At 39.5% G+C, this 26,988-nt stretch overlaps 1 protein-coding gene across 1 annotated transcript; it reads left to right on the forward strand.

Annotated features, from left to right (window-relative positions):
* Nucleotides 1-10,767: 10,767 nt before the first annotated feature.
* On the forward strand, nucleotides 10,768-26,758 carry LOC120536691 (C-type lectin domain family 2 member B-like). The gene is made up of 5 exons (XM_039765133.1): nucleotides 10,768-10,908; nucleotides 20,312-20,404; nucleotides 21,038-21,189; nucleotides 23,448-23,557; nucleotides 26,535-26,758. Exons 1-5 carry the CDS (start codon nucleotides 10,821-10,823, stop codon nucleotides 26,656-26,658), a joined length of 567 nt encoding a protein of 188 aa, XP_039621067.1. The 5' UTR covers nucleotides 10,768-10,820; the 3' UTR covers nucleotides 26,659-26,758.
* The last annotated feature ends 230 nt before the right edge of the window (nucleotides 26,759-26,988 follow it).

Below are 26,988 nucleotides of genomic sequence, written 5' to 3' on the forward strand. Positions count from 1 at the left end.
AATACAATTTATATAAAGAATTAGCAATTTTGGTTGCAGAAGATAATGTAAGTTAGAGTTTGTTCCATCTGCAGAATAAAGTTCGTTCGTCAATTATATAAATTTATTTTCAACATTTTAAATCACGTTGTCATTTAAATATCATTAAAAATCTCTTTGAACCTAACTATTACCTAACTGGTAAAGGATGTCGCCAAGTTGTCAGTCGACCAGTTGCCACCAAACCCTATCTATCTATCTATCTATCTATCTATCTATCTATCTATCTATCTATCTATCTATCTATCTATCTATCTATCTATCTATTGTGGAAGACGAATGTTCTCTTCGTTCACTTGTACTAATTCATGTCTGAGAAGTAAGCTTTACAAAACCATGTAACATCATGCTTTGTTTTAGCAAACAGAAAAATGTTTGTGCAAAGGACTCAAGGTCTGAGCATTCAGTCTGCCTTATCACGTTTTCCCTTAGCTTACATCTGAACGCCATAACAAAAGGAGCCAAGAAATCAAGTTGCACAAGGGGCGTTGAAGGGGCTAAAGGTTTGTGTATAATAAATGTGTTGACTGTTACATTTTATAATGATATTAAATTACGCATTCTAGGGGTATAAAGCTGGACCCCACCCAACAGATGGGGTTCAGAAGAGCCCTGACGCTGTCATGTATATTTGATTGTCTGCTTTTCTGAAACTCTTCTCACCGTGACTCTGAAAATAAAGCTGCTTTATAACCACACCTGCTGTCGGGTCTGAGATTTCGTCCACACTATCTATCTATCATATGGTGTCTTTTACATCTATTTATCTATTATATAATGTCTTTCATATCTATCTGTATGTTACATATTGACTTTCATGTCTATCATATTGTCTCTTATAAAGTGCCTGTCATATCTGTTATCTGTTGGTTATATAGTGCCTTTCAGGCCTATCTGTCTTTCTATCTAACAGATAAACAGAATTATATGCATGAAATGTCCTGTATAATAGTTATATAGACAGATAGATCTTAAAGCATTTAAAAAGACAGATAGACATGACAGGCATTGTAAAATATATAGATAGATATAAAGCACCTTTTCTATCTGTCTTGATAGAAAGATAGATGGGTATGAAAGGCATTATAATGCCTATCTAACAATAACCACAGTGAGCATACAGATAGTCATGAAAAACACTATATAATACATAGATCGATAGATTTGAAAAACACTTTTAAGCAGACAGATAGATAGATAGACATGACAGGCAATAGAGAACATATAGATAGATAGAAAAGACTCTATATAACATAGATAGGCCTAAAAACACAATGCACTACATAACATAGATATACAGAAAGACAGACATTAAATGCACTGCATATCTGTCTATATGTTATATAGCACCTTTCATGCCTATATGCCTGTATTATTGTATCTTTTTGTTTCTATAGTGACTTTCATCTCTATCTGTTATATACATTGTCTTCCATATCTCTCTTTCTATCTATCTGTTATGCAGTGTCTTTCATGTTTATCTATTATCTGGCTATGTTATATAGCGCCTTTCATGTCTATTAGTTGTCTGTTATATACAGTGCCTTTCATATCTATCTATCCAGTATATAGTGCCATTCATGTCAGTCTCTCTGTTATATAGTGCCTATAGCTATCTTTTTACGTGTTAAATCACAGGTGTCAAACTCCAGCCCTGGAGAGCCGCAGTTGCTTCAGGTTTTCTTTATAACCCTTTTCCTAATCAGTGTCCAGTTTTCACTGCTAATTAACTTCTTTTCCCTCTATTTTCATAGCCCTGTTTTTAAGGATTAAGTCTTCTGAATTGATTCTTTTCTTCATTAAATGACAGCCAAACAGAAATGAGACATGAAACGAGCCAACAGATAACCAGCTAAATTGGGGCTTCAAACTCCAACCAGTTTTTTTGATGAGAAGCTGATTCTTGCTGTTAATTAAACCCGTTATTCAATTCCATGGCTTGTTGCTGCTCTCTTTTTGCCACAACAGACATTTCCAAAACTGTTGATATTCTGTTTTTTTCTAAGAACTCCTAAAATGTTTTGGTAACCTGAGGGATCAACCTTACTGAGACCTTCATCTTTATTTTCAGATTTTGTTTGATGGGTACAGGTGAGCTGGTCGTGTCCTGCTTGTTTTATGTCTCATTACTGTCCGGCTGCTAATTAAGGAAAAAACAACTAAGGGGCCTGAGTCCATCCATCCATCCATCCATCCATCCATCCACTTCCACTTATCCGGGGTCGGGTCGCGGGGGCAGCAGCTTGAGCAGATCCCCGACTTCGGCCACCGCCCAACTCACACTGCACCCAACCTCCTTGGCCCCTCCCATAGGTGGTGAGCCCATGGAAAGGAGGACCCACGTTACCTCTTCGGGCTGTGCCCGGCCAAGCCCCATGGGTGCAGGCCCGGCCACCAGGCGCTCGCCATCGAGCCCCACCTCCAGGCCTGGCTCCAGAGGGGGGCCCTGGTGACCCGCGTCCGGGCAAGGTCCAAAGTTTTCACTCATCATTGGAGGTTTGTGGAACCGCTCTTTGTCTCATCCCTCACCTAGGACCAGTTTGCCTTGGTGGCCCTACCAGGGGCATAAAGCCCTGGACAACATAGCTCTTAGGATCATTTGGACACACAAACCCCTCCACCACGATAAGGTGACAGTTCAAGGAGGGGGGGGGCATGAGTCAAGCTAATTAAAACTAAGGCTAAAGAAGTTAATTAACATCAAAAACTGGTCACTAATTAAGAAGATGGTTAGAATGAAAACCTGCAGCCACTGCAGCCCTCCAGGACTGGAATTCGACACCCCGTGTTAAATAGTGTCTTTCATGTCTAGCTATCATATATCTATGTTATATAGTGCCTTTCATATCTATCTGTGTTATATAGTGCCTTTCATATCTATCTATTATATAGTGCCTTTCATGTCTCTCTATCAATTTGATACAAGAGTCTTCTTCCCTTATTTCTGTGATGCCTCGCTCTTTTGCCACTCATCCATAACATACCCTTTGGTTTCAGTTCTAAGTCTACTCTACAGTACTTGCTCTTTATACAGCGCCTTTCATGTCACTTCTGCCTTGTAACTCTTTATGCCCCTGGCTCCATTTCAGCTCCACTAATGCTTTCATTCTAATATAATCCAGCAAACTGATGTTGCATTTCTTAGCTCAGATTCTCTCCATTACCTGATGTCCCAGACATGAATGCCAACAATGACGGTACAGGATCAGCTCAAAATGGCCAACCTTTTCAAACTTTTTCTCCATTACCCACTCAAGAGCTAAAGAAACTGCCAGAGTTTCAGCCAAGAATCCTGCTAAAGCATCCCGAAATGCAAGGCCCCATCTCTATTCTTAATGCAAAACACTGATGCCACTTTTATGTTTTGGGGCTTCTGATTCTTCTGTGTGTGTTTATATAAAATCCTTCAGACTGCCTTTGTGAATAATCAAGTATGAAATATTTCTGATATCTCAATATGTACTTATCTTTTAACTTCATGAGTTACAGTATATGCAGATCATTAGACACCTAGGTGGCCATGCTGCAATCCAGTTCGGCACTTTTGAATATTCTATCAATCTCAGATCTAATGCCCTTGTATTACGCCTTTTTTCCTAACAGTTATATTTCATCTTCCCCTTCTGATATTCACAAATATCTTTTACAACAGTTAGATGTGCCAGTCATGTTAAATAAGCCTTGACGTTTAGAACTAATATGCTGTCATGTGAAAAAGTAAGTTTGCCTGTTCAAATATGTTTTTTTTTTCACATGGCTATAGTATTTCTAAACCTCAGTCGTCTTTCTCCTACTTCTAATAAATGATACATTTGTTGAAGCTGATGGAAATGCACCCAAAAATATTCTAAATTGCCAGTGCTGAATTTTATCTAAATGGGACAATACATTTGGGGCTACAGGAGCCTATGTATGGGCCTGTTTTCTTTCTCTGCCACTCAAACAGTTTGGCTCTTCCATCTTGGGCTAGTTGTCCTCATTCAGCCATGTCCAGAGATGATCAGCTACAATCACATGGGCCTTAAACTTCTTGACAACCTTGGCAACGGTGGTCACAGGAACATCAAGCTGTTTAGAGGTGGTCCTGTCGTCTTTAGGTTGACCTTGCTTGACTGGTATCGTCTGTCTTGCCTCCTCAGACAACTCTCCGCTTTTCCTTCTCTTGTTTCTTCCTTCTCCATGTTTAGTGTAATACAAACCAGTTGGGTGAGCTCTTCACTCCATTTAAACCTGCTGAATGAGTGATGACAAAATTGAAGACACCTGTGAGGATCATTAAATGACACAAGTCGGCTTGAAAGATCACTACAAGATGATTTCGACTTATAACCTTTAACGGGTTCTGACAATTTTTTCCAAGCTGATTTGCAATGTCTTTGTGCAATAAGCAAGAATTGAGTTCCTTTCTTGGGTTTTTTGTTTTATTCCACTGCAAAGCAAAGAGTTTCATGTATGGATGACCAAAGATCTTTTAATGTTAATACCTTTCTAGAAGAATGGTGCTTTATTTGAATACGTTTTGCCCGTGTCTGTATTGGATGAGGAGCTCCATAAAGTATTTGTATGTCTGAGACAAGTGGGCCTCACCTGCTCATGAGGAAAAGGTTTTCTTAAAGGAAAAACAATGTAAAGTAATTTGGGTTGGGGTACGACGGTTCCCACTTAAAAACAAATAAGAGAATCATTGACTGTGAGTTACAGTAAGTTGATATTGAAGCTACAGGTCATTCTGATGCTCTACAACTTGGTGATGATGATTTTGATTCACTTTACTGATTTAGTTCTTTCGCACTACACGTTAAAGTGATTCTTCTTCTTTCCATTCTTCTTTTAATTGATTTGTTTCACTCAGTCTGGTGTATGTTCAGAGATGGGTAGGGGGCTTTCCCTCTGATCGCATCACAAATATTTAATTGAATAATTTGCACATTATGTTATATATGTATATGTATTATGGTGTACAGCCAGGACCCTCCATGCTGGAAGGACCAGGATAGGGAACGTATGAGAGCATTACCTCCTCCTGAAACGCTAGCTGGCAGCCCCCCCCCCACCCCGGGTTGCAGCGGTGCCTCAGACTCCCGCAGGGCTCCATGGGAGCTGGAGTTTGATACAGCCCTGTTGGGATCTGTGGGCTCTGCCAGGGGGTGCTACAGGTACTGCTGAGCCCTTATGGGCAGCTCTTCTGCCACACCCGGAGGTGCTGCTGGAGGTGCCCTATATAAGGAGATAGTAGCCACTACTCTAGAAGCCATAGTTGGGAGGAGGTAGATGAAGCTTGCCCAGAGGAGTGGAGAAATGAGAAAGAGAGAAAGAAGAGATTTGTATTGTGCTGTGGACTGTGCTGTACTGGTGGGAAACAGGAGAAGGCGTTTCCCCCAATGGAAAAAGAAAGAAAAATTAAAACTGTGCCTTGAACTTGTATCCCATGTCTGTCTGTGTCAGGTTTGGGCAGCGGTGCACCCCCTGGTGGTCCACAGTATGTATAAATAATACAGTTGTTAATCTTTTTATATAATATGCTACCGTGGCTGTCCATTTTTCTGTCCAGGATTCACCTGTAGCTTGCAAACCGCTGAAATTTGGTACACATACACTACGTGATATCTACTATATGCTTTTGGGGTGGTTTTTGACTACTAAGGTTATTCCTCTTTATATTTTTATTTTATTTTATTGTAGAATCAACTCTCGGCAGAGGCCGTGCAGCACGTGCGTACAGGCGCCATTCTCATTCCCTATACCATCGCCGTCACTTCCCCTACCTCTTCATATCTTAAATCATTCTTGAGGCAGATTGAAGAATTAAGTGCCAGCTTAAGTAAAAAATTAAGGACACAAACACTGACTTAATCAGTTTTAATGCGAAAAGATGCCGACGAAAGAAGAGAAGAAGCAGTCCGCTAGGGTGGATTAAAGAAGAGCTGCTCAGGAAGCAGCAAGCGCATCAACCTCTGAGCAAACAAATGATAAATGTACGGAGAAAGAGAATGAAAACTAGGAATGCTCAAGTTAAGTGTATTCACTGCACATTATCATGCATTGTGCCATTACTGGTTTATATGTAATTTGATTTATACAAACATACAATTCAGTATATATTTGACATGATAATTCATATGCTGATGTTCTCTTTCACACACATAAAATGCATAGTTATACTAAGATGTTTCATTATAGACTCACAAATCAATGGGAATTGTGCAACTTGTTCATGAATCAAATGCACTAGAATCGTTAGGCTGATTCCTGAGTAGGGACTCATTCATGAATCAAATGAACGAGAATCGTTAAATTGATTCTTAGGTAGGGATGCATTTGCGAATCAAATGAAGGAGAATTGTTTGACTGATTCTCAGGGTGTGATTCATCTGTGAATCAAATGAACAAGAATCGTTAGACTTATTCTTGAGTAGTGACTCATTTGTGAATAACATGTTTGAGAATCGTTAAACTAACTCTCGGATAAAGACTCATTCCCGAATCAGATGAACAAGAATTGTTAGACTGAGTCTTTGGTCGGGATGGATTTGTGAATGAAATGAACGAGAATTGTTTGACTGATTCTTGGGTAGTGACTCATTTACAAATCACACGTACAAGAATCATTAGACTGATTCTTGGTCAAGGATTTGTTCGCAAATCAAATGAGTAAGAATCATTAGATAGTTTCTTGGGTAGAGACTCATTCAAGAATCAAATAAACGAGAATTGTTAGACTTGGGTTAGTCTTGGGTAGGGGTGCTTTTGTGAATCAAATGATTGAGAATTGCTTGAGTGATTCGTGGATAGCGACTCGGTTACGAATCACATGTCCAAGAACCAGTAGACTGATTCTCGGACAGGGAGTTGTTTGAAAATCAAAAGAATGAGAATTGTTAGACTGATTCTCTTGTAGTGACTCATTCTTGAAAGCAAAGGAGTTGAGACTCTTGATTCAGACGGTTCTTGTCCATACGCTTTAAAAATCTACCAGTGAACCGATGACGACATCACACAGGACACGCATGCACTTAAGCACTCCTGTGCTCAAGAATCAGTTCATTGACAAGAGTCGTTTAAAAAGAACAAATCATTGGTGAATCGTCAGTCACTACTACAACTCCAAACATTTCCTAAAAAACGCATGCCCATTTTCAATAACACTTTGACACTGCAGCCTAATTGTGTCCGGAAGGTCCACTGGCATCTTGTACTTAAGAGCATTTCTTTTTCTTTCATCATCATTCTGTCTGCTGTTGGGGAAAATCTTAAAATATCATCACATTTATACTCTTAAAATGAGTTCAGAATTCACTTGGTCATCGTTCATTGTTTCTGTGAGGCACATTTTGCCTCTCCATGCTCAGAGAAGCGTTAGCATGTATCGAACAGATCCTTGGAATTGGTTTCTCCACAGAAAGGCCTGTGCCGATTGACAGGAGCAATCCAATAAAATATGGCAGGCAGCATAAAACCAAGTAGGAGTGACAGTTGGTTTAAACAGCCATGATAAAATGTACAATAAATATTGTTAATTTGCACAAGTATGTTTTAGCATGTGGAAATCACATTGTTAATTTAGTCTTGTATTGGTTGTGTCATTGTTATGTGTGCTTGTTGAGATGAATTGTTCAAATTTACAATTTCCTTATGTTTTGATGTTTCTTTTTTTTTTTGACCACTTACCATATATACTCGCGTTTAAGCTCTCCCGCCGATAAGTCAGGACTTGATTTTACCGTATTATTTCCAGTATTTTATTATGTTGGTCATATAAATTGAATGCAAAAAACTCATGCTATTGGTCCAAGAGATTGTGATATGCTAACACACACCTAAGAGAGTAACCCCATGACAACATGGTAATACCCGAATTATTCCAAAGCGACGTTTGCACTTTTTCGTGTTTTTTGTGTCTCACACCCTCATACACCTTTATCGTACGATAGAGCATTCGATCATAAGAAAATATGAAGCTGGTTTGAAATTAAAAGTTGTTCAAGTGGCGAAAGAAATTGGTAATTGTGCTACTGCAACGAAATTCGATGTGTCTGAGAAACTGATGGGAGATTGGAGGAAGCAAGAAGATGTAAAAGTTTTGTATTTTTGAACGGGTGTATAAGTCGTGGGCTGATTTTATGATCAATTTTTTGGATTTCAAGACCTGACTTATATGTGAGTATAGAGGGTAGTTAATTACAGAATGGTGACTCTGAGGCTAGAGATCTGCACTGGCAATTGTAAGGTTACCGATTCAAATCCCGTAAACAGCAGTACTCCATTGGGCCCTTGAGCAAGGCACTTAACATGCAGTTGTTCTGTTCTGGTAATGTTGTTAACCTGCATCCAGCCCTGCAAGTAGGCCCTCCAATTTACAGGGAAAAACCTGGGGGTTGGCAGAAAAACTGGCACTCCAGCCACCATAAAACACCTGGACCTCTTCCATTCCATCTGAACTGTTGTGGTGCTGAGGTGTCACCTGTCGCATGGCTGCACTTGTGTCTTAATCTGGGATCTTGAGGTGGCTTGTAATGTGGTGGGTGCGACAATGCGCTATATCAGCGCATGCCCCACTAGCCTTAGTTAATTGATTGTTTAATTGCAAGTGTTATTGTAATTAGTTTGTGCCATTTATCTGCACACTCAACTTCATTCACCATCTATCTCCACTGCAACACTGGCATTTCCGCTTTGCTTCTTACTCAAAATGTGTAAAACTCGACCACCACTTGCAGAATGTGCTTGTTTACCTGTCAGAAGTTTCACAGCATCATCACGTATTTGTTAGAACCACACGCAGGTGTTAGCGTCTCTTTGTTCTGCAATCACGCACTTCACTCAGAGTTCAGACTTCACACCTCTGCCCTACATGCATTGGCCCCGACAAAGGCTGCCATCAGCACCTACTACCATCATGTGGCCTTTGTGATGAGAAGAGGAGATTGTTCTCATCATGGTACCCTCTATGGTTACAGCACAGGATCACAAATATATAAGAATAATTTATTTTATATTAAAATGTAATGGCTCTTAGAAAGGTGATGAAAATCCCTCAGAGGTTTCATTAGATGAGGTTTGCATCATCAAGACCTTCACACTTCTGCAACAACCTATCCAGTGCTAAGGATGTTTCATTTTGAAAAGTGATCACGAAAGACACTTTAACCTTGGTGTCACTAGGGACCACATTGGGTGATGCCATAAGCGAGGCGGTGACACCCAAATGACTGTTGAGCCTAGTGGACAGATTGCAATGGAGCCTAGAGAAATAGTTGGGGCACCAGCCAGACTACCCCCTTTATGTCATAGATATCTAGCCAGCAAACACAATCAAAGAAAAAAAAGTCGCTCATTGGCAGAGCACAGATTAACGTAAAGCACAAAAGATCCGACTGTAATCAAGGCAATAGAAAATCAAGTCTCATCTATCTATCTATCTATCTATCTATCTATCTATCTATCTATCTATCTATCTATCTATCTATCTATCTATCTATCTATCTATCTATCTATTATATAGTGCCATTCCTATCTATCTATCTATCTATTATATAGTGCCATTCCTATCTATCTATCTATCTATTATATAGTGCCATTCCTATCTATCTATCTATCTATCTATCTATCTATCTATCTATCTATCTATCTATACTAAAATGTAGATTTGACGTAGATTTGAAAGAGTCAATTTGACTTTGCACACAGGACCGAGAGAGCTTTACTCAGGGTGTTTGCAGGTCGTGTTAATCTGTAATGGCGGTTTTCCTCATTTGATTTTATTTGATCCTAATCTCTCATATTTCAAATACAAAGGGGGCTCCTGTTCAAGAAACTTCCATATCAGAGCATCTGGTGCCCACTAATGTGCGGCATTCAAAAGTACTGTATAGTTTCGTCTTCCAAATGCTATTAAAATGCAGGTGACTTCCAAGATGATTACAGATTCAGTTTTCTAGCCGATGTACCATTTTTACTAGCGTTATCTCAAAGCCAGCCGTGAAGACTTTGTGAAAAGCAAGCGCCCACATCTTCCAGACATCGCCTTTCACAGAGTGTTGCCTTTTTGCAGCTCTACATAAATCCCCCCTACTCGGTACAGTAAGTAGGTTATGCACTGAGTGGGCGGCTTGCCTACTGGTTAGGGCCTGCAAAACGTGTTGCTCTGGCACTTCTGGGCTTTAGGATGGCATGTTAAAGGTGTACCCTTAAATCAAAAATCTGTAATGAAAATAAAACACTCATTTAAAACATCCTGCCATGAATCAATTGGATTGATTGGATATTTGTCTCCAGTTGTTTGTTCTTAACACTCCCTTTTCAGGTACTGTTGGAGTCAGTTGTCCTGGGCTTTGCAGTTTTCCCTAATCCATGTTAAAAGGGGTTAACAGCTTCTAACTGTCTGTTAAGAGAACTTTAAACAATGATGTAAGAAGATGTAAGGCCAGGCCAGTGCTCAAGGTGGTCCACGGCAGGTGGGCAGCCAGCCCTTAACTCAGGCCATCCTAATATGAATTTTGCTCATTCATTTTTTATTCATTCCTGTGAATGTCAGAGTACCCCATTAAAACACAATTATTCCAGACACCTGTGCTATATGCTGGTTCCCACCCTCAACAAACCAGCCGCCCTTCTGAGCTCTAAACTGCAAGTTGCAGGACCTGCTCGTCTGTCATTTGGGCTCCGTGTCACCTTCCCCTACTTACATACACACATTTCCTGAATTCTGTATTGAAGGCAAGTGTGACAGAAGAGCTTCCACTTAGAAGACATCATCTACGCTGCAGTGCTACGAACTGCAAATGGCTGACGCTGTTACATATGCAGAAATCAATTTTATAAAAGACAGCAAGAGGAGGAGGAGGCCGCCAGCTGGAAGTTCTGGGTCAGGTACTGTGACATCTTTTTATTTATTTTGAAAAAAAAAAGCTTTTCAGCATGGCAAAAAGAGTGGGAGAATTTAAAAAATTTGAAGAAAAGTAAGTGCCGATGACATGGGAATGACTGTGAATGATGGTGTAAGGAGAAGTTTTTCAATTATGTAATAAAACAAAGTCAGTTATCTTCAAATATATGGACACTTGTGATGTGAATGAGAGAGCTGATGTAGACTTTTAAAATCAAGCTAAAGGCTGTTTGGTGGAAAGGGCACTGGACAACCTGCCTAAGATTATGGTGTGCACTACATGTTTGTCAGTTACTGTCACTTAAATATTTAAGGGTAAATAAAAACCTTTTATTGGATTACTCCTTAGGTCTTTTTAAAAGACACCATGTATGATACACTTCACATATGCAAAAATAATTACATTTAAATGTACACAGAAGATTTGTATTTAGAAAAGTAGTGTATTACAAGCATTATGATTTTATATTTGTAAAGTAATATTCTTTTAATATATGCAGATAACTTACTTGTTTATACAGGGCTATTCAAAATGAAAGAGGAGATTTCAAAAATTTATTTCAAACCAACTGTATTAGACAGAAACACTTTGAGCACGTCCCCGAACAGGCCATAGTGTGTGTATGTTTATTTATGTATTTATTTGTTTGCTCATTTATCTAACTACCTATTTACGCATTTATTTATTAAAGAACTTCTGTAAAAAGACAAATTTCACCAGGGCACAAATAAAGATCTATCTATGTAATTTTATGATCCTACCGACTATACTAAAATTAATATCTATCTATCTATCTATCTATCTATCTATCTATCTATCTATCTATCTATCTATCTATCTATCTATCTATCTATCTATCTATCTATGTCATTTTATGATCCTACCGACTATACTAAAATATCTATCTATCTATCTATCTATCTATCTATCTATCTATCTATCTATCTATCTATCTATCTATCTATCTATCTATCTATCTATCTATGTAATTTTATGATCCTGCTGACTATACTATATCTCCTATAGTGCTATCTGGTGGTGCCACCCTTCAAGGACTCTCACTCAATAGTCATGCAGCTGGTCAAAATAAAGCAGTAAAGGTTTCTTTACATGCTGATAACAAAACAGTTTCTTTCTAAAACATTTCTTTACATTTGTCACAAATTTTGATAGAGTTCATTATTTATCATAAAATTATAGACCAATACTGCAGAGTCCTGTTAATAAATGGTCCAGCAGTACAAGGTGGTAAAAAATAAGCTCATCCACTTTAATATTAATTTGGTGTACATTCTTATCTTTTTCTGGTCTCTTTGGTTCAGGTAACTTAGGGGTTTCGTTGAAGAGTTAAGCAGGGTTAGGGATGTTAACTACAGGTCTGTGAGACAATGGCCTGCATCAGGTCACCAAACTTGTTAAAGTCTCAACAGGGTCTGGAACTGCAGGGTGAACCTTAAGACTCTAATGTCCTCATTGCCTCCACTTCTCTCACCCTTTAGGCTGGCAGACAGAGAGATGGCTAACCTTGGTGTCCCTCCAGGCCCAAATCCAAACACCAGTTTAGGTCTCAAGGGTAAGGCGAGAAGCAGACATGGTGGATGGTACACCAGTACTTTGCAGGACACAATTGTGCAGTCAATGAGAAATGGATGCGCTGTGTGCAATCCAGTGACTGTAACCTATAGGTAAAGTCTTTTGGTGTGAATCAGTAATTTGCTATAGATGTTTTGAAACAGAGTGAGGCACAGAAGCCAGTGTTCATACTTTGAACCTTTAGGGGCATCAGTTGGGGATGGCTGTTACTCACTTCACATGAATGGCTAATTATTTTCTGTTCATTGAGAAGTATTCCCGGCCCATTTTCAGCATTCAGTGTTAAAACACGTCATCATCCACAGTTAATCAATTAAGCCAGTGGTCCTCAACCTGTGGGGCGGGCCTCCCTAGGGGGGTGCGAAGATATGAAAAAAAGAAAACAAGAATCAAAAATATGAAAAAAAATCTGTTGAAACCAAAACAAATTAACTTAAACTACAGTCTGATACTAGAAAAATAAATATAGAATTAGATAAATGTCGATAAAAGTTAAGTAGGTATAATAAAATATGCATCTACGTTTCAAAAAAAACATTTGGGGGGCGCGATTAAAACTGTTATGAAAACTCGGGTCACAAATACTTAAAGGTTGAGAAACGCTGAATTAAGCACATTGACAGATGCCAATTAATTCATAAATACATGGAGAGAGTACAGCTTAAAATATATATATATATATATATATATATATATATATATATATATATATATATATATATATATATATATATATATATATAAACAGAAAAGAAAAACAACTGAATTGCTTGGTTTTGTGAAACTCTTATGAAGCTTTTGTAAAGGTATTTCTTTAAAATAAGACTTTAATTTGAAGCAAAGGACTTGTAACTGTGCAGCAATGCCTGGAGTTTGGGGCTCCATTATGCCCCCTACAGGTCACACACTATAAGGAGCTGGATATAATTGAAATATGAACATTCTGTTTGTCGGACATTGCCTCAGTTTAACAATTTACATTCAATTGCCTGGCCACAGTTATCTTTTGTTAAAGTATCTCGGACCAGTCTTGCCATACGCATGTCAGGGCATAAAACAGCAGACCTTCTTCTGGTGGCACGGATCTCACTTTAACGTGGGGAGCGCTTGATATTTGTAAGTCAGTGAGAGCGTGAATTACAAGGGCACGCCATCCCTTTAAGGCTTTTCACATGGTAACCACATCTGGCTCCTAATAATTTAGCAGCTCGCTGTAAACGTTATGTGCTAATATACAGTAAAACCACATATGTTTTCCATTAAATTATTTTAGTTTCTCTTTTTAAGGCCATATGTAATACTTTTAATTGCGCAAGCTTTTAAATGCAATCCAGGTCTCTGTGCTATTAAAAACTCAAAAGTTATGAAAATGACAGGGAAGCATTTGCAGTGCACACCTTTAGAGCTACGGGGCACACATGTCCGTATATGCTAATAAATATCAATTCCAAAGATCGCCATCACAAAGCATTTAGGTGAATAGCATGGACGAGCTTGTTGGGCTGATTGGTTTGTTCTTGTGACGTTTTCTAATACTCCTGAATTGAATTGAACCAGAAAATGTATGTATAAATCAATTACCTCTTGTTATAAATGGAAGCTTTGGGTAATAAAATATTTTGCTTTACTGATGCTTATCTGAATGATGTGCAGAGTCTGTCGTGCCAGAGCAGGACAGCAGTCTAGTCCAGAATGCCAGCAAGACAAAGGAAAACATCAGAGGCACCACCACGACCTCTGCAGTATTAACAGCACTCAGGTGGAAGGGTGGGCAGTTTCAGATACCTCAGAGTCCACATCACAGTGGATATAACCTCGTCCAAGCACATCGACACCTTGGTGAAGAAGGCCCAACAATTTCTTTGTCACTTCAGATGTTTTTAGGTTGCCCTCCCAGCTACTAGAGAACTTCTAAACGTCCACCACCGATGGTATCCTAACAGTAACTATTACTGTCTGGTTTGGAAACAGTGACAACCGGACTGCAAGGCTCTACAGAGAGTGGTGTGGTCAGCCTAATGCATTACTGGGTGTCTGCACTCTACCAGCTTCAGGAACATCTACACTAAGTAATGTCAGACCAGGGCAAAGAAAATTATCAGTGATACCATCCATCCCAACAGTGGCCTCTTCTCTGTGCTGCAGTCAGGTAAACCCACCACCATCTAAAGTCCACTGAGGAGGACCTCCTGTCCACAGTCCAATCTGTATCTGGAATGAGGAAAGTACCTGAAACTACAAGGTGCCCTCTTGTAAACTCTCTTAACATTAAATTATTTATGTGGTTAATATTTATCACATCTATATCTATATATCTCTCTATATATAAAACCCAACGTCTGTCTGTCTGTATGTCTGTCCGCTTTCAAAAGAGAACTACTCAACGGGTTTAGATCGGGTTTTTTCTATAATTTGCTTGAACATTCCAGTTGATTTTGCAACTTCTCTCATTGCGCTAAGTATCATGGTTCACTTGCAGTACCGATTTATTTGTGCGAATCTGAGGCAGAGGCTGGGGGCCGAGGAGAGGGGGAAGCAGGTGGGGCCTTCCTTACTCACACGCCAGCCTCCATTTGAATCGATCTACCTCTCACCACGTGTTCAATCGTACCTTGCATCCGCTTAGCTAGCAAAACCAGGGCCATCTTAACAGCATTATAGACCCCCGGGCAAAGCAGTGCACTGGGGCTCCTACCTATACAATTACTCACAAGACTAAAAATGTAAATGGTCGATAAAATTAAACATATATTTATTGCATTGGTACTTCCAACAAAATGTTCAAACATTAAAAAAGCATGCTGCTCAGCAAAGATTAATTAGCACAAACATTTGAACAATATAACATGAGCCAAAATAACATACAAATTAATATATAAATGATACTCTATTGGTAAACCATACAGACGGAGATGGCACAGTATGAAATTACTATGAAGTATTTATTATTAATCAAGTGTTCAACACAAACATTTGCAAAATTTCTTTGCAGAGAATTGAGTTGAAGTGACGTTAACATATACGCTTTTATTTTACGTAGTGCATGAGATGCGTACACAGACAGGCATGTGACGTTGCAGAGGTGACCGTGATACTAAATCAGAGGTGAATGCCAAATAACAAATATTTATAGTTTAGTACAGTATAGTACTTATTTATTGACAGCAAGTCACAGCATACATAGATTAGCATGGGGCCCATGGACAATTGCCCACTGCACCCTTGCGTTAAGTCGGCCCTGAGCGATACCTGTTTGTTCAATAGACATTATCATCTACAGATTGTTAAGTAGTAACATTTGACATTTTTGAAAGAGAAATCAGAGCTACATGTGTTTTAGGGGGTAGCTGCTGATTGCCACAGATATCACGGCCACATGCTTTTCATCAGAGATGAACACAATCAGATACAGTGCCGATGTATGACGATGTTGGAGCGTACCTACCTTCTGCTTGGCCAGAATTGCGTTTTTTTAATTTCTTTTTTATTGATTTTTAAAGTTTGTCCTGTTTCACTACTATATGGGTGGAACAGTGGAGGACAGCTAGTATTTTATAATTCTACTAGATGTGTAAGCCTGTTCTGTAAAAATCCCAGGCTCATAGAAACCATGGATTCTGGCACTTCAATCAATCAATCGCATCTTTCGTGCATTAGCGGCTAAGTGAGGTTCGTTTTGCTAACGTGTTCACCTCCGTTGTTTATCGGCGGCAAAGCGAGTTTCTCTCTCCTCAGAAGTCTTGTTTTGCCGATGTGCTTGCCTTGGTTGTGTATTAGCGGCTAAGTGAGGTTCGTTTTGCTAACGTGTTCACCTCCGTTGTTTATCGGCAGCCAAGTGAGTTTCTCTCTCCTCAGAAGTCTTGTTTTGTGTATTAGTCACTTTCTTTGACCTTCACACTGCAGCCTTGTACTTCCGGGCCAGACAGACAAGCACACTTTCACAAGTAGATGTTTATATATACAGTAATCCCTCATTTATCGCAAGAGATAGTTTCCAAGGCCAGCCGCAATAAATGAATTTCCGCGAAGTAGGGACACCATATTTATTTAATTATGTAACATGTATTTGGACGTTTTTAAACCCTCCCTGTACTGTTTACAACCCACCCTTTACTCTATTAATAACAGGGACAACTGTTAAGCAATATGAAATCGGTAGATAAGTTTACAGTTACTGTATAGCGAAGTACACGTAGCTATATATGATGTGATGATGGTGATGAATATCCAGAAGTTTCACCTTCTCAGCGATCATCATCATTCTTCGTTGGCGTTTAGGCTCAGCACCAGCCTTGGAAGAAGGAGCACGTTTGGGAGCCATTGCAAGGGGTGAAAATTGAAGCGAAGTTCAACACAAAGAAACCACAAAAATCACACACAGTACAGTGTAAAGTAAACCGCTCGGCGAGAAAGCTTGAAGCGAAATGGTCGCGACAGAGAGACAAGGGGAGATGCTGTGGGATCTGGGCATCAGTCAAAGCACCAATCACGGGCCCGATTAGAAAGCGGGAAGCTGTGATTTGTCGTCTCCCTCCCATGTACCAATCACAGCTCGTGTTATAACGCACTTAGTCACCGAACTTGTTTTCTTGTTCTTAGACTAGGAAATACTACTACTACTGTATATTTAAAAACCCGCGAAGTCATGAATCCGCGAAAAGTGAACCGCGAAGTATTACTGTATTACTGGATTACTGTATATGATTATAATACATGCTATTGCACTTGTTTAGCATAACGATTTTTATTGATATTTATAAAGTTGTTCATTCTTGTATTATTGCCCTTTTATATTCTTCTTCTAATGCACCGTCTGGGAGTTTAGCATCTAAACATTTCATTGCATAAGGCACTGTTTGTGAAATTGTATGTGAATAATCAAATTAAATGTGATGTGAGGTTTGATTTTGATGCTTTTGTTTTTTTTTTTAATTTTACATTGAGAAGGTTAATTTTACTGGTTTGATTTTCATTTTCTCGATCTCTGCTGCCCACATGCCACAAATTACGGTAGTCTGCACAGGTACTGACCCACTATGTCTCAACACAAGACACATTTACCTTCTAATAAAACTCAAATATTACTCATTGACATCCAAACATGACAAATCCACTATACAATGGCAGCAAATGTCGATTCCATGCTGAAAAAACCAAATGAAGACTGTCAACAGAATGCTGTGGCTTTCTATCTTTCATCAGCCACACTCACCATGAAGCCAAAATGCTATGTCTCTTTAGTTTTTGTTTTTTCAGCAATTAAACTTACACTTTCTTTGAAGTTGTTTTACAGACGCACGCCTTTCCTCATTATGAGTTCTTATATTAGAACAAAACAATATGATGATTTCTGAGTTTTAATTTAGAAGGTAGTGTAGCGTAATGGTTAAGGCATTGGACCACAAACCCTGCAGTTGTGGGTTCAAATCTTGCTACTGAGCAAATCACTTCACCTGCCTGTGCTCCAACTGGAAAAATACAAGAAGTGTAACCATTTGTATTTCAAAGGTTGCCCTAAGTAATGACACCTTGAATGATGGTGTCCGCCATTTAAGTAAGATAACAGCTGCCATGACGGTAACCTCATTGCATCCACTCAAAGGCATTAAGCGCCCACAAACTGAAATAAGTTACTGCATTTGAAAATACATTATAAGTGACCCTTTACCCCTGGAGGCCTTTGTAGCTGGTAGCTGAGCCCACTTCTGTTGTTTACAGGCCTGAGCCATGCAAGCCCACCCGTCTTCTCAGCTCAGCTCTGCTTGCACATCTTCTGTTGTTTTCTCAAACGCTTCCCACCACTTGTGCCTTTGGTGTCTGAGACGAGGGTTGCATGTGTGGTTGGGCTCAAACCTTTTCTTCTCACACAAGCTGCAAACAAGAATTTCACAGAATTGAAATCAAATAGCCATAAAAACCAAAAGACACCATTAAAAGTCAAGATGTACGCGCTGCAGTCCAAAAATAACACTTTAGGCATTCAGCGCTTCTTGTTTTGAGCTTCAAACAAAGAGAGCTACAGAAAGTATAGAAAAATGTATTCTCGAAATTGAATTGAATCTCCACGTATTAGAAAATATATTATAAGCACATGAGAAAAGTAGATGCTATATTTTACTAAGTATTAAGATGTAAGAGTTAGGAGTTAAATGGCTCGTGCCTATTTATTTTTTATTACCCTGTACAGTATAAGCTAGAAACCACCATTATTTCAAAAGATAAAGATTAGACGTGCAGGGGAGATGGAAAAAGGTGAGCCCCTTGCTTAGAAAGGGAATGTGGACTCTTGGGCTGTAAATAATGAACTAGTAGGGAGTACAGGTAGGCAGACATGATGGACAGAGAGGGGTTTGATGTCCCCTCGGGTGATAAATAATGGTGAAATTCATTAAGAGCAGAACTTGAGCAGTGAATTGTTGAGGAGTCAGATGAGGATGAGTAATGACTTGTGTAATAAGAACTGTAATAAATAAATACAGTAAGAGTTGCCTTTGGTTGGGCGCTCAGTCCTCTGGGAACGGAGTCTGTTTGTACGCCGTACAGTAAATCTCAGATCTGGTGCCTGTCCTGAGACTCCGAGTGCCTTCTTTGGGGCTGAGGGTGTCTGCGCCAATCTTCTGCAACAACCATCAAGACAGCTTGTTAGGGTCATACAAAGTCTAAAATTTGTGTAATTTTATAAAAGAATAAATAAAATATCAGAAGGCATTATTAATGTACCAGCCTGGCATATAGCAACTATAGAAAGTATTCACCCTCTTCGACATTTTGACCTTTTGTTGTTATAAATCATTGAATCACAGTGGATTTATTTTGGCTTTTAGACACCGACCAACAGAAAAAGAATCTTTAATGTCAAAGTCAGAACGCATATCTGCAAATGAATCTGAATTACTAAAACACTAAATACTTGATCACAAAAGTTTTTACTCTTTTCAAGTCAGGAATTAGCAGATGGCGGCCGTCACACACTTCTGTCTGTGTGCTCTCGTCTTTCTCTATCAGTTCTGTCATTTCTCTTCATTCTTCTTTGCAAAACTGCTCAAGTCCCATCAGGTGTCATGGTGATCGTGAGTGAACAGCCTCTATCAGGTTCAGCCACAAACTCCCGATTACGAGATCTGGACTCTGATTTGGCCACCCCAGGACATTCTTATTGTTGTTTAGAAGCCATTCCTGTGTAGTTTTGTCTTTTTGCTTGGCCTTGTTTCTTGCGGACTTCCTCAGGTTTTCCTCCAGGATTTCCCTGCATTAATATGACCCTAATCAGGACTTCCAGGGCCTGCTGCAGAGAAGCATCTCCACTGCCTCTTGCTGCCACCACCATGTGTCATGGCAAGGATGGTGTTCTTTTGGTAAAGTGTAGTGTTCAAACGTGGCGTTAGTCTGAGGGCCAAAAACCTCCATTCTGATCTCATCAGACCATAAAGTCTTCTTTAGATGGATTCAGAGATTCTCATGTGCCTTCCAGCAATCTCTTGTGTGTATTCTTTTTAACAGTGGCTTTCCCCTTTTCCTCCATTTCTTCATGATTGACTTAACTGAATATTCCACGACTTGGATATTTTCTTGTCTCCATCCTCTGACTTGTGTTTTCATGGAGTTCCTTGCAGTGGTTGAGATGGCTCCCCTCTCACTATGTAAAGCACTTTGAGAAGTGACAAAAGCACTATATAAATGTACTGCATAAAAAGAACTTATTATTATTATTATTATTATTATTATGATGCAGTGATTACAATGTTAAGTGCTGGACACTTTAATATTTCATATCTTGTTTTTTTTTTCAACAGAAAATAAAGAAAGATGGTGGAAAACTACAGTTTTAATTGCTTTGTGCTTATGCGTGGCTACAGTGACTGTTGTTATAGCCGTGAAGCTTCTGGGTAAGTAATCAAGTAGATTATTGTTAATAATAATAATAATAATAATAATAATAAATTAATTCCATTTATGTAACACTTTTCTTACTACTGAGAACACTTTACATAGTGAGTGGGAAGCCACTTAAACCACCGTCAATGTGCGCCATCCACCAGAATGATCCGATGGCAGCCAGTTTTGCTCCTGTATGCTAACCACACATTAGCTGTTAGGTGGTGAAGAGAGACACAGGTGAAATGATTAGGGGGCCAGAGTGACCATGCCGAGGTGGGCAACTTAGCCAGGACATTGGGATACACTCGAAATCTTGTCGAAAGATGCCTACAGAGAGTCAGGGCCTCAATTTTATGTTTCATCTAATAAAAAAAAACGACACCATTTTTACAGCATAGTGTACCCGTCACTGCACTGGGGCATTGGGATCCAACCCACAGGGTGAGCGCCCCCCGCTGGCCTCAAAAACAACTTAATATTTTATTTTTAACAGACATGACAATCAATTCTGACTAATCAACAGTATAAATGTACAAACCATCAGTCATTGAGAACCATATGTAAAAATATGTCACTACTATTTATTCTGGTATAATAATAAATTATTTTCTTCCAAAAGTGTATTTTTAATTAATCTACAGGAAATCCAAGCAAGTGTTGCCCCGAGTCGTGGGTGCAGTACAGCGGGAGCTGTTATTACTTTTCAGTGAATAAAACAACGTGGAATGCAAGTGAGGTCGACTGCATTTCTCAGGGGGCTCACCTCGTGGTGGTTAAGGATGAAGAAGAGCTGGTGAGTTGATGTAAGAGGGTAATGTCTTACTAAAAGTCTTACGCAAAGACTGAACCTTTTTTTTTTTTTATTATTATAATTTTTAACAAGCAGGTAAAGGCTAAAAAATATTTGCACAGGCAGTTTGAAAGCCAGTCAGAACTGTTAGGCATGTTGCTCCAGGCACTGTTCTCGCTTTTCCTTTTGCTTTTTCTATCTCTGATTTGAGCTTGACATTGAGCACATCGATGATGTAACATTGATCTAATGTAAGGATGAAAAAGCAATGCTTTCATATAGTCAAACGTTTCAACTATTTGACAATATTCTCAGTTGCTGTGTATTTCAGTTAGTAGCCATAGCACATGCACTTCATCTACCTGAAGCTAACCTGACCAGTACTTGGATGGGAGACCAAACAGGAAAAGCTTGGGTTGCTGCTGGAAGAGGTGTTGGTGAGGCCAGCAGAGGGCGCCTATCCTGTGGTGTGAATGTGGACCTCAATGGCCCAGTTGTAGTAATGGGGACACTGTGCTGCAAAAACTGGAACCATACTTTGGAAGAGATGTAACACTGAGGCCCAGACTCTCTGTGGTCATAAAAGATCTCTGGGCATCCTTTAAAAAGAGCAGGGTGTACCCCAATGTCCAGGTTAGCCCGATGCACCCCATGGCCCCCTAATCATCCCCCCAAATTGCCTTTCTCTCTCACTCCTTCACCACCTAAAAGCTAATGTATGGTGGGTGTACTGGCACACAAGGTTCACCGACAAAAGAGCGATAGACATATGCGCCCCGACAAAACCGCGACAGACAAATGAGCGCCGACAAACCCGCTAACTGGTTTTCGACAAATGCGCACCGACAAAATCGCGAGAGAGGCATAGAGAGTGGGACGCCCTTGCTGCAATTCTTGCTACATATGCAGGGCGTGATCTTAAGGACTATCTGCGTGCCGTGCTGATGGCATGCCGCGTCTCATAATATTGACTTCTAAAATAAACATATTATATATGCTTTAAACTAGTAATTCTTATTTAATGAAACTTTCGCGATTTTGTCGGGGCGATTTTGTCGGCACGATTTTGGTGGCACGATTTTGACGGCGCACAAATGTCGGGTCACAGGCACACAAATGGCTGCCATCACATCATCCATTTGGATGCTGCACATTAGCAGTGGTTGAAGTGTCTCCCTACTAATTATGTGAAGTACTTTGAGCAGAGAGGAATGTGCTATTTAAATATAAACAATTTTATTATTATTATTATTATTATTGGGGCATTCTTACATTCAGTATCCTGGACTTTGCCGTGCATGCCTATGAACCATCGTGTTTGTCTGCTGTTCAGTTGCTCCATATTCAGGATTGTGTGACCCAATAAGAGGCTAAAATTAAACAACAGTAAACTCTCTGCGAGAGTGTTGACATGTATGTCTCTGTCTGTGTTGTTCTGGTATTCTGTATCACTTGCTTGATGCACAGCAGATGCCTCTGCTTTTCTTCTTCTCCTTCTTCTTGATATTGTGTTCTTCAACACAGAATCAGATTCTACAATTTGCTTGATGCTTAGCATATGTTGCTGCTGTTTTTTTTTTTTTCTTTCTGCTGTCTCACTTGGTTTTGAATTCACTTTTCTACTATAAACCATGACCATAGGTCATGTTGCTGAGGTTGCCTGTACCTGAAATGTTTTGAACTTCTAGAAAGTATCAGGTCATAAGCCTTAAGATCAAGATCAGGAATAATCATGTAACAGATTGACAGACCTTAGCATTTTATAAATACAGGTAATAGGAATGCCTTTATTGTACTGCAAAACTTACAGTACACCTTTAAATACCATCATTCCTGTGGACTTTGCTTGAAATGACAATAAAATGGTTCTTCTTTTAAAACTGCCTTGTGTAGTTCAGGATCCTTGTGGGTTTGGTTCCACAGGAGAGAAGTTTTTAAGCTTCTGCCAGGTGTAGTCCCTGGTCAAGTGTCAGTCAACTCAGATCTGTTTGGCCCTCTTTTGCTTTTTTCTTTTATGCTGACTTTTAGAGGTCACGTGACTGGAAATGGCAGGTTGGGTGCTAACTTTCAGGGACCTTACCAGGCAAATCTTTGTCTGTGGAGTTCCAGTGACCTTTCTTGGTGGTTCAGTTTTCCGATCTTCACCTGGAAAGTTCCAACCTTCTTATTTTTCAGAGAGTGAAGTGAGCCCATTTCAAAGTGTCCATCAACTGCGTCTTCCTTCTGTAACCTTCCTTTTGTCTCTCTCCATCTCTTTCTAGAGGTTTCTTTATCTCCAGTGTAGAATATTTGTGTCTTTCTGGCTTGGACTAAAGAGGAATCCACTGCAGGACTGGGTGTGGATTGATGAGCGGCCCTACACTCTTACCAGGTGAGTGATTTTCCTCATAGAGTCTCGATGGTTTTGGTGAGGGAGCAGAAAGGTTATTTAAATCATTCACTGGTGTCCTTCAGCAGACAGCATGGTCCAGTGTTGCTCACATCATTATCAGAGACACAGTCCTTGAGCCTAGCAAATTGCAGTCTTCAAGAAAGAAAGAATGAACGAACAAACAAACAAACGAACGAACGAACAAACTTTTTAACATTTTTTTTTTATTTTATTGTAATCATTCTATACAAATCAATCAATTTTTACAAAAAGTAGGATTAAGAACAAGTCCACCCCACCCCTGAAAGAGAGAGCATGACCAACGGGGTAGGACTTAAGGCTTGTAAACATACCTAAATTGATGAGTTTGATAGGCCAATAGAGGTGACTGGAGAAGAAAAAGAAATGTGGAGATGATTGCTTCCTCTGTGTTTTAAGTGCTTATTCAAAAATATTATTGATTAGATCCTGCCATGTTTTGAAAAAAATCAGTACAGATCCTCTAACTGAGTATTTGATTTTTTCCAATTTCAAATAGTATAAAACATCAGTTTCCCACTGACTTAAAAGAGGAGAGTTTGAGTTCTTCCAGTTTAGCAAAATAAGTCTGCGTGTCAAAAGTGTAGTGAATGCAATCACAGTTTGTTTGTCCTTCTGCACTTTAAACCCATCTGGAAGAACAAACAACACAGCTGTTAATGGGTTAGGAGGGATTGTGACACCGAGGCTGTCTGACAGGTAATTAAAAATTTTGGTCCAGAAACTTATTAATTTGGTGCAGGCCCAAAACATGTGACCCAGTGAGGCTGGAGCTTGATTGCAACGTTCGAAGGATGGATCCTGCCCTGGAAACATTTTGGAGAGTTTTAGGCGAGACAAATGTGCTCGATATAAAATTTTGAGTTGAATAATTTTATGTTTTGTGCATATGGAGCTCAAATGAATTCTGTACATTGCTACCTTCCACTCCTTTTCTGATATATTGATTAAGAGATCTTTATCCCAGTGTCCTCTTGGATCTTTGAAAGGAAGGGACTGTAAAATGATTTTATATATTGCAGAAATGGTGTCTGAGTCCTTGAAATTGAGCAATATTGTTTCCAGCAAGGACGAGGGTGCAAGATGAGGAAAATCGGGCAGGTTCTGTTTAACAAAGTTCCTAATTTGAAGATAGTGAAAGAAATGTGTAGCTGGAAATCTATATAAAGATCTCTATGCAATTTAATCCCAAATTTTTCCAGATATTAAAAACTGCATATATTTGTGAGGGATGAAAGAGGTGGTTCTCTTGCAGAGGTGCCACTGATAAAAGATTCTCCATCTTAAAATGCCTTCTACATCGGTTCCATATTTTGAGTGAGTGAAGACAAACTTTTTTTGACCCACGTGGGAAACATAACCCATCCACCATTGGCCCATTCACCTGTGTATTCCTCAACACACCCTTCACACACACACACACACACACAATTGACAGCCAACTCAAAGTTGAAAATTAAGGTAACATCTTGTAATAAGTGGAGACCAGAGGCGTGGAAAGGTTTGGGGCAGCCACCCGTTTAATTCGGTTTCCTGGCTGCAAAAGTCTTTGAGGCATTGTAAACAGTTTATACAACAGAGTCCAAAACAGAACTGCCTGCCAGAGCAAAGGCAGTGGGCTTTATAGCACAGAGGGCGGAAGTGACATCATCCTTGGGGCCGGAACCGGAAGTGGTGTGTCCTTCCTGGAAATGGCGGCTCCTGGTGGGATTTCCCGGGTAAGACCTGCAGAGAACTCAGAAAGAGCGTCAGCGTACCCTGCTCCCCCCTAGGCAGATGTATTAACAGTATTTTCTAAGCCCTTCAGCTGCCTCCCATGCACACGTGTGTGACAATCTTTAGAATGTGAGAAGAACCTAACGTGTCATAGGAAAAAGTGTGCCTGACTACACAAAAAGTAAGAAAACTGCATAAAGACAGAGAATAAACCAGAATTTTAATATAAGTGTCTGCAGATGTGAAGCAATACCCCTATCATCTCTATCACTCTAAAATAAAGTATTACTTTATACATTTCTCCAGAGTGAATCTGACTGATGAGCATTTATTTCTTATTTGTTTCCCACAATGATTCACGATTTATTGCTTTCAGTTGTCATGGCTGGCTGTAGAAGAACTCAAGTCTAAGACTGTAGGTTTCTAAATTCCCCTTTGGGATTAATAAAGTTTATCTAGTCTAATTATACAGTTAGGTCCAAAAATATCTGGCCCACAAACAAACAGCAACTGAAAGCCTCTGCAGTAAAGACCTGGCAGAGCATTAAAAAGGAGGAAACCCAGCATCTGGTGATGTCCATGAGGTCACGACTTCAGGCTGGCATTGCCAGCAAAGGGTTTTCAACCAAGTATTAGAGATGAACATTTTATTTCCAGTTATTTAATTTGTCCAATTACTTTTGAGCCCCTGAAATGAAGGGATTGTGTTCAAAAAATGCTTTAGTTGCCTCACATTTTTATACAACCGTTTTGTTCAACCCACTGAATTAAAGCTGAAAGTCTGCACTTCAACTGCATCGGAGTTGTTTCATTTAAAAGTCATTGTGGTGATGTACAGAACTAAAATGAGAAAAAAGTTGTCTCTGTCCAAATATTTATGGACCTAACTGTAGCATCATTTCTATCACACTGGCAGCGTTCAGTGAAATTCTTACTTGCACGTAGGGTCATTTCTTAGCACACACTGGAGCCGAATCACAAGGTCTTATCTTCTTAAAGTATAAGATTGTGTGATATTGAAGGGGGATGGCAGTACACATTGAAGATATTCTGAAATGAGATAATGTGCTAAGATTATACACAAAGGTATTAAAATGGTTGCCCATTTTTATTTAAACCTACACTAGAAAGACGAGCGGTGCACCATTAAAGCACATGTCTGAATCTCTTAGATTTATGTGTTGAATGAGGCCATTAATCACATTTTCATGTTATTTCACAGGATGAACTCAAGAGATTTGACTAAGAATGGTGACTGTGCCTTTCTAGAAAACACCTCTGTACGTAGTTACGACTGCAGCAAAGAAAAGCACTGGATCTGTAAGAAGGAAACTGAACTTCTGTAGCCACACATGAATTAACAAGACAATTGAATTTCTTTTGTTGTGAGCAAACTGGTATTGGACAAGCTTTGTGTTGGAAACATTTCAAAGAATATCCCACTAAGGAGTGATTTTTTTTTTTAATTATTTTTATTTGTCACTTACCCCATGTGGTTTGTAATGATGGTCAAGAATAAAATTTAATCTCATGTAACAAGCAATCTGATAGAACGGGTATCAATGGAGTGTGACCGGTCGTCGGTAACTAGAGCGAAGCACCAAGAATCGTTGGGGTACCAACCTTGTATACTCATTGAAATATTTTGAAATGAAAAGCAAAACGGGGCACAATGG

Source organism: Polypterus senegalus, chromosome 10 (genome assembly GCF_016835505.1).
Source record: "Polypterus senegalus isolate Bchr_013 chromosome 10, ASM1683550v1, whole genome shotgun sequence".
Taxonomy (NCBI): domain Eukaryota; kingdom Metazoa; phylum Chordata; class Cladistia; order Polypteriformes; family Polypteridae; genus Polypterus; species Polypterus senegalus.

Bases quoted from the DNA above. Each gene is read 5' to 3' on its own strand.
- LOC120536691 (XM_039765133.1), top strand. From the start codon at position 10,821: ATGGCTGACGCTGTTACATATGCAGAAATCAATTTTATAAAAGACAGC. The intron at 20,405-21,037 runs GTAAGTAATCAA...ATTAATCTACAG, and splicing joins TATAGCCGTGAAGCTTCTGG to GAAATCCAAGCAAGTGTTGC. The intron at 23,558-26,534 runs GTGAGTGATTTT...GTTATTTCACAG, and splicing joins CGGCCCTACACTCTTACCAG to GATGAACTCAAGAGATTTGA.